This window comes from Vicia villosa, unplaced genomic scaffold, assembly GCF_029867415.1.
Source record: "Vicia villosa cultivar HV-30 ecotype Madison, WI unplaced genomic scaffold, Vvil1.0 ctg.000192F_1_1_3_1, whole genome shotgun sequence".
NCBI lineage: Eukaryota > Viridiplantae > Streptophyta > Magnoliopsida > Fabales > Fabaceae > Vicia > Vicia villosa.
In genome coordinates this window covers 203,848-213,032 of record NW_026705062.1, presented here as the reverse complement: position 1 = coordinate 213,032, position 9,185 = coordinate 203,848, and the positions used below count along the sequence as shown (strand labels likewise).

General features: G+C 36.3%; 1 protein-coding gene across 1 annotated transcript; it reads left to right on the top strand.

The window, feature by feature from the left end:
• Window positions 1-7,073: 7,073 nt before the first annotated feature.
• LOC131625189 (protein FAR1-RELATED SEQUENCE 5-like) lies at window positions 7,074-8,798 on the top strand. The gene is made up of 4 exons (XM_058896083.1): window positions 7,074-8,330; window positions 8,417-8,470; window positions 8,587-8,652; window positions 8,730-8,798. Exons 1-4 carry the CDS (start codon window positions 7,074-7,076, stop codon window positions 8,796-8,798), a joined length of 1,446 nt encoding a protein of 481 aa, XP_058752066.1.
• Window positions 8,799-9,185: the final 387 nt, after the last annotated feature.

Here is a 9,185-nt window from a genome sequence, read left to right as displayed (position 1 = left end):
AGTGAATCCTAAGCTTTTAAGGTAACCCCTCTTTTATCGGTAAATCCCCAGCAGAGTCGCCAGTTCTGTAACACGGTGAACTGACTTTTTATCGATCGAAATGTCGCGGTAAGCAAGAGTCGCCACCGACTTTTATTTTATCCAAACAATATTCGGAAAGGCAAAAAGAAACAGAAAAAAACCTTTTAAAGAAAATCTGAGTTCGGGGGGTAATTTATGCAAAGGGAAGGTGTAAGGCACCCTTTGCATCCATGGTTTTCCATGGGCTCTTAATTGCTTTGCTTGCTCGTTTGTTTAGAAAATATAGATGAAAGAGATAGGGACTTTAGCTTGTGAATAAGCGTTGCCCTTTTGAAAAATTATGAGAAAGAATATAATAAAAAGGTTTGAGCATTGCAAGGCAATTAGGGGCAATTACCTTAAACTCAGATAATAGGTCTCTTTTTAGCCTTTCAGAATGAAAGGATCTATCCTTGCCATAAGAGGGCAGGAAGCCTTTCGTTTGGAGGTTGAAGGGTCGTCGAAGCATCCTTTGCCATAAGACTGTCCCATGCCATAGAGGGGCAGGTAGTCTAAGGCAAGGATCAGAATAAGCCTTTTCGTAGGCAGCCAGAAGATACCTCAGCCTTTTTTCCGTAGGCCACTTCCGAGGGTCGAGGTCATATTGTGTATCGAAGGCAGCATCATTTAGGGTCGTATGACCTTTAGTATTCGAGGCAGCATGGCTGAGGTATCCTCAAATTCGAGGGACATGGCTTATTCTGCAAAAAAAACACAAAGGCAACAGGCAACATGCAACAAGGCAACCAGGCAACCAGGCAACAGAGAGGTTACCCCAAAAGCGTGCGTGTGTGCAACAATCACGTGATTATGTTCAGATATTTATCTTTTAATTAGTTATTCTAATTCAGTTTAAGGCTTGCACTCCCTAAGATTACTAACCACGCAATAATATAAAGCAATAAAGGGGAAGGGGACAATGAAACCAGCGGATCCCCAATGGGGTTTGACACAAGTAATAATAATAAAAGGCATAAAATAAAATGAGGTTTAGGGTTACCAATGACGTAGCTTTGGCAACTGATAAACCTGAAAAGGCAAATAAATAACAAAATTGGGTGAGTGTATGACTAATTCAAAGGCGGGCGGGGGTAACCCTAAAAAGTAAAAAGTAGGTAAATAAAGATAAAAAACAATGATCAAATAGGCGAGGGTACTTAGCTTTGATTCGATTTGATCTGATATGGTTGATAGGACGCTTTAAGGTTAACCCTGAAAAGAGACAAGGCAGAAGAAGATGAAGGCGAAACAAACCCTAATATTAAAATAAACCAAATAAAAATTTAAATTGAATTAAATAGAGTACTTAACTTCATGTTTCGGAATAGGCGCGCAGTCGGGATTAATCATATTGCTAACCCTGAAAAGGCACAGAAGAAGAAGATTTTTAGTGTATGGCATGATCTTCGTAAACCCTGATTAGGGTATAAGTTAGTCATAGTTAATAGAACAAAAATTAATTAATGGTCGATTTTCAACCCAATTAATTGATTCGGAAAAAATATGTTTTTGATTAAATTACTTAACCTTAATATGTATGTACGTCAATAAAACAAAAACTTGATAATTAATTTAAACAAATAATTCTACACATTCTAATTATTTAAATCAAAATAAAAAGTATTTATTAAAAATTATATTAACAAAAAAAATTATTATTAACCACATATAGTTTCATCTAAAAAGAAATTTCAAGAGAAGTTTTATTAAAACTATTTTAAAAGAAATTTTAAGAAATAATATACAAAATATAATAAAAATAAACAAATGAATAAAAACTATGTGAAAATTAAAAAGGAGATTAGTAGCTTAGCTGATCCTGTGTTGCTCATGGATGAGAGTCTATGATGAGCTGCACTCCCCGGGGCCTTTAGATCTTCATTGGTGAACATCCAACGGTCTAGGCCAAAGGGTGTATGATAGCAGGCGCGCCTTGGTTGGACTGGATCTGTGAGATAATAGGAGGAATAAAATTGGAACAAAATTTTGCAAGAGGCAGGGATCGAACCCCTGCCCCTGCGTATGAGGAACTTTGGACCAAACGCGCTACCAACTGAGCCACATTTGCACGCTGATTATTATCTGGAAATAATAGAATATGAAGAGAAACAAGTTATTTAAAAAAACACGCGCTAAAACAGCCTTCGTCTTCCTCGTGGGCTCATACATTTAGCTACGATTTTCCTGCCAGCTAGCTACGATTCTTGCCGTAGCCAAAACCCGCGATTACAAAAACTAATATACACGCAAAAGAAACTTCAAATCAGTGCCCAGATCCATCAAACCTTACCTCCTGAACATTGTAACATCATTAATTTGGACCGATTTCATCTCCAATTGAGAACCCCCAATTTGAAGCTTAAAAAACCTAATCATGGCAGATATCGGTTTATGCATGTAAACAACAATTAAATCATATGGAAAGCTTCGATTCAACCTCATGAACGTGAATATGAAATCGCAATTCGTTTATCATACACCAAATGAGCAAAACGATTAAAGTTTAAAAAGGCCAAACCGTAATCATATGGGTGATGATTCTGGACGTTCTGGGCTTTGATTCCGATTGTGCTTGCTTCAGAGAGACCTCAGGGATGTTATTTGATGTTCAAAACCTCTTGAATTGCGCTGCAAATTGGAAAACCGATTTGTGTTTTGTTCTTGGATTTTTTGTGCTCGGCTAGGGTTCCTTGGGTCTGCCATCCATTATGAATTTTCGTCCCCCTTTTTCAGAATAGATCTAAGTACTTATAAGGTTTGGATTAGGTCAGTAACAATGCACCAAATCTCTACAAATTATTTGATTGAAATTTGATTTGAATCTTTCTAAAATTAACTCAACTTTGATCATATCTCTCCAATCTCTCCTTCCATGATTTTGGCTCATATAATTGACATATTGGATAGTTGAAATTGATTATAAGATCAAATATTTGATTTAGAACAATTTATTTTGTATTTTAATTAATTTATTAATATTTAATTGAATAAATCTTCAAGTAAATAAAAATAAATATCATAAAATAAAATAAATGGTCTAAGAGTCTTCATATGGCCCATGGACGCGTTGTAACTTCATATCTTAAGCCCATTGGTTCATTGATTTTTCTTTGATTAAGCCAAACCCTAGTTTGTATAGGAGAGTGTGTCTAGGAGCTTTATTTATTTATTTGAATTGGAATGGGAGAAAATGTATGGGCAAATTTTGGGGTATGACACAAGGCATAGAACTACTGCAGGTACTCCACAACAAAATGGTTTGGCTGAAAGGTTTAATCGAACTATTTTGGAGTGAGATGTATGTTGACTAGTGCGGGGTTAAAGAAGGTGTTCTGGGCTGAGGCTGTTGCGACAGCAACATATCTGATAAACAGATGTCCTTCGACAGCGTTAGATATGAAGACACCTGAAGAAGTTTGGTCGGGACATCCACCAGATCTCGACAAACTGAGAGTATTTGGCTGCGTAGCCTATGCTCACATTAGGCAAGACAAGGTCGAACCTAGAGCTCTGAAATGCATGTTCATGGGATACCCTGAAGGAGTCAAAGCTTATAGGCTATGGTGCCTAGAGCCAGGTCACAGGAGGTGTATCACCAGTCGAGATGTAGTTTTCAATGAAGCTGAAATGGCTTTTAAGAAAACTAATGATGTTGGTCGAAGTACAGAAACATCTGACGAAGAGCTGGAACAGGTAGAGATTCCTGTTGAGGTGGAGCATGTTGATGCTGAATTGCATATCCCAGATGAAGTCGAAGAAGAAGCAGAAGATGCTGAAGTTGAGGAAACTGACGATGACTACCTATTGTCGAGAGATAGGTCGAGAAGAGTCATCAAGCCACCTCAGAGACTTGGATATGCAGATCTTATAGCTTATGCCTTAATCTCTGCAAGTGAGGTTCTAGACGAAGAACCTAGAGACTATAAGGAAGTTATGAGGAGTCGAAATAAGACTGAATGGCTGAAGGCCATGGATGATGAGATAAAATCTCTTCATGATAATCATACCTGGGAACTGATCAAGAAACCTGCTGGGGCAAGGTTAGTCAGCTGTAAATGGATTTTCAAAGTTAAGGAAGGAATTGAAGGAGTGACGTCGAAAAGATACAAGGCAAGGTTAGTTGCAAGGGGTTTCACTCAGAAAGAAGGTGTCGACTTCAATGATGTGTTTTCTCCTGTTGTGAAGCATAGGTCCATTCGAATGTTGCTTGCCATGGTGGCACAGTTCGATCTTGAACTGGAACAGATGGATGTGAAGACTGCGTTCTTGTATGGTGATCTAGATGAAACGATCCTGATGAGGCAACCTGAAGGGTATGTCGAAAAGGGAAAGGAAAATTATGTGTGCAAGCTAAAAAGATCTTTATATGGGCTGAAACAATCTCCTCGACAGTGGAATAGGAGATTCGACAAGTTCATGACACACATAAGTTTCATTAGAAGTCAGTTCGACCACTGTGTTTACTTCAGATTTCGACCTGGTAATTCATTTGTTATTTTGTTGCTTTATGTGGATGATATTCTCATAGCAAGCAACAGTGTCGAAGATGTGATGAGGGTGAAGGCTGAACTCAATAAGGAGTTCGATATGAAGGATCTGGGAGCTGCTTCCAGGATTTTTGGAATTGACATTCGAAGAGATAGAAAGAAGTCGAAGTTATGCCTATCTCAAGAGGCATATCTACGGAAGATTCTTGAAAAGTTTGGTATGTCGAATTCGAAGCCAGTTGTGACTCCAACAAACCCTCAATTCAAGCTGAGTATTGATCAGTGTCCCAGTACTGATGTGGAAAGAGCCTATATGAATAGCATCCCATATGCTAATATAGTTGGTTCTTTGATGTATGCTATGGTTTGTACTAGACCCGACATAGCATACGCAGTAAGTCTTGTAAGCAGGTACATGGCGAATCCTGGAAAGGCTCACTGGCAAGCATTGAAGTGGATTTTAAGGTACATAAATGGGTCTCTGAATAGAGTCCTAATTTATGGTGGAGCCTTGGGTGAAGATGGTAAAGCAGTAATCGAAGGATATGTCGACTCTGATTATGCAGGTTGTATGGATTCCAGGAAATCTATTTCTGGATATGTTTTCACTATGTTTGGCACAACAATTAGTTGGAAAGCAACACTTCAGAAGGTTGTTGCTCTATCAACCACTGAAGCGGAGTACATTGCATTAACTGAAGCTGTGAAAGAAGCATTGTGGCTTGAAGGTTTTGCGAAGGAGCTGAAACTTCAAGGTCGAGGTATCACTGTTAAATGTGATAGTCAAAGTGCAATACACCTGTCGAAGAATTCAGCCTATCATGAGCGAACTAAGCACATTGATGTGAGGCTGCATTTCGTCAGAGGAGTAATCGAGCGTGGAGAAGTCCAAGTGCTGAAGGTTTCGACTGAAGACAATGCTGCTGATATGATCACCAAGACATTGTCGAGTTGCAAGTTTTTCCACTGTATGCAGTTGATAAAGCTGCATGAAGAAAGCTAGTTTGTTCCCTTGATGTTGTAGAGTTAGATCCAAGGTGGAGATTTGTGAGATTTTGGATCGAACTCTAGTATGGCCGAAGGGTAGCTTCTTGGTTCGACAGGGTTAAGCATGAAGTCGAAGGTTGTTCACATGCTTGTGTCGAAGATGCTAGGGTTGTTAGCATGTTAAATTAGGTTTTAGTGTTTAAACCATAATTTGTTAAGTTAGCTTGTTTATTAAGTTGACTTGTGTAATGGGCCTTGTGGAAAAAGCCCATTAGTTAGTATGTTAGGTTTTATTATAAATAGCATACTAGTCTCTCATCATTGCTAAGCTGCAAATCCTAATTTAGGGTGAGAGAGGTTATTTGTTATTCTTGTAAACTTGTAATCTTGTTTTAAGAGAAAGTGAAAGAATAGCAGTTATAACCAATTCTTGTGTTCTTATTCTCTTCCCTAATTCCCTATTATAATTTGTTATTGGTATCGTTTTTCACAACAATTACATCTTGATTTAGTGTAAAAGTAAAGTTGTGAGAAAAAGTATATGCTTGTTGCGGTTTTAGTTCTCATAAAGTTTATTGTTATGTAGATGGAGAATCTAAAATATTTATATTTGTTTGTGTATTTTTATTAGGTTCAAATGGATGTAGAGTACAAAGATATTGATTGTGAAGAATTAGCTAATTGTAATAATGTCGGTGATGAAGAAGGAAAAGAGGACATGAATATTTACAAAAAGATTAATGATCTGACAGATGATGATATAAAAGGTTTGAAATTTTCTTCTCAGGAAAAAGCAATAAATTTCTATAAAATATATGCCAAAAGTCACGGGTTTGCAATAAGAAAAGATGATGTAGAGAAGGTAAAAGTGATAAGAAGAGGGGACGATATAGAGATCCAAGACCAACCACACTAATGAAATGTTGTGCTAGGTTTAAAGTAGCTCTAAATCTTGTGACTGAAAAATGGAGAGTTTCCGTATTTGAGCCCTCTCATAACCATGAGTTAACTCCAGCACACTATGTTCATTTGATTCCTAAGTATCGTCGATTGACTGAATCGAATAAAGCTCTTATTGATGGTCTGCACACACATGGTGTTAGAACTTGCCATATTTTAGGTTTTGTGATGGCTCAAAAAGGTGGTCATAAAGGTCTGAGATTTTGTAAAAAGGACTTATATAACTAGTTAAATAATGAAGCAATGGCAAGAATAGAAGGAGGGATGCTTTTGCTACTTTGAGTTATTTACAGGCTAAAGCTGATAATGATCCAATGTTTTTTTTCCGAAGTTTACCACAACAAACGAAGGACGTTTAGAAAACTTATTTTGGTCGGATTCAGCTAGTCGGGTTGATTATGAATGTTTTGGTGATGTGATTGCTTTTGACGCAACTTATAAGAAGAATAGGTATGACAAGCCTGTTGTTGCTTTTTCTGGATTCAACCATCATGGAGAAACTATGATTTTCGGTTGTGCTTTGGTTTCTGATGAAAAAATGAGACATACAAGTGGATTTTAAATACTTTTTTGGAAGCAATGTATCATAAACATCCTAAAGGGGTAGTTACAGATGGAGATCTTGCAATGAGAGAAGCTATTCGAAATGTATTTCCAAACTCGTTGCATCGTCTTTGTTCATGGCATCTACATCGATATGCTTGTGAGAATGTGAAGAATCTAAAATTCTTGGAAGATTTTAAGTCATTAATTTATGATACTTATACTGTAGACGAGTTTAAAAATGAGTGGAAGAGGGTAGTTGATGATTGTGGTTTATCAAATAACAAATGGGTTAAGAAAACATATGACATGAAGAGAATATGGGCTAGTTCATACATGCGAGACAAGTTTTTTTGTGGTATAAGAACTATATCAATCTCTGAAGCCGTCAACTTTTTTATAAAGATGTATGTTCAGAATAAAAGCAATCTTGTTGATTTCTTGCACGGTTTCGAAAGAGCTGTAAAAGAATACAGACATAATGAGTTAATGTCTAATTTTAAAACGTTCTATTATGATCCCGTGCTAACAACTAAATTGGAGGGGTTGGAGCTCGAAACTGCAAAGATCTCTATTGGGGAAAAATTTAAGGAAGTTCAAGATGAAATAGAAGATGCGATCACGGTAAATGTTATCGAACACTCTGAGCTCGAAAATGTTGTGACTTTTAAGATGAATAGATTTTGCAACAAAAATTCTACATATCTAGTTCATCTTGATAAGGTGCAAAGTAAATTTTTATGTGATTGTAATTTGTTTGAACGGGTAGGAATTCCATGTTCTCACATCATTTGTGCCATGAGGCATGAGCACATGAACATATTTCCAAATAGTTTGATTTGTAAAAGATGGACCAGATCAGTAAAGGATGATTATATATCGTCAATGTCTTCTAAAGAATGTGATGATGAGAAAATGGTCATGTTCCATCGAGGGACTATGTCTTCTGCGTTTAATAGTATGTGTGATATTTCTTGTAAGCATCCAAATGATTTTAAAGAGGCTTTGAAAGGTATTTATAGTTTGTGTGAGAAAATAAAGAGGCGTCGTGATGCCAATGGAAATCATAAGACTAATACAAATGTTATTAATGATCCCATTCAGAGGAAGACCAAAGGTGCTCCTCGTAAGAACAAAGGCATTCCTCGCAAGACCAAAGGTGCTTCTCGTAAGACAAAAGGTGTCCCTTGTAATACCAGTCACACAAAGCATAAGTGTCAAGATATAAGTAAAAATGATGTTCTACATGAAGTTGACAAAGACTCTGTTGCAATATCAAATGTAGGGTGTGAGGTATGTTTCCAACCACTATGTTGTATATATTTTTATTTATAAATATTTAGGTTCTTAATTCAATATTATGATAATTTTTTATGCAGGGTGTTGATAAGAATTATGGCAGCCATCAGAAGAAAAAAGATGTTAATTTGTTTGTTTAATGAAAGAATTTATCAATAAAAGAACATCAAAACATGTAAGTTAAAACACTTTATATTTCTTTTTGATAAAATTTAACAAGAGATTGACAATTTTTATAATTTTGTAATAGATTAAAAATGAAGAGATTGGCCGATCAAACGAGAACATGCCAAACACACCTATAGCTTTTGAAAATGTAAGTAGTTTTTCATTTAGTTAGTTAGAAGAAAAATCAATGTTTTGATATTTTAATCTTGGTTTTATTTGTTACAGAATGTTCACGGTTGCGGTCTTATATATGGTATACCCTCTATTAAAATGGAAGGTCAAAATGTAACATGAAACCATAGTTTAGGATATGCTCCTAATTATACTCTTGGTTCTGACGGTATTCCCATTCAAAGTATTCCAGTATTTACTCAATTTCCACCAACAGTTAACTTCTCATCACACATGACAATGTAAACCCCCTTCTAACAGGTCACTTGCCACAGACCTTAGTATATATTAAATTCTAACAAGTCACTTTTCACAGACCTTTATCCAACTGAATTGATATATTACTAGAAAACATTAAAAACTAGAAAACATTAACAACTCACCACCCCTCTTATGACACTGATAAATCAATATTGTTCCATAAAAACGTAAGAAAATAGAAACATACAGAACAATCAACAAAATTCAACTCAAAATCCAACTAATCTAGTTAATTACTCGGGCAAAGAA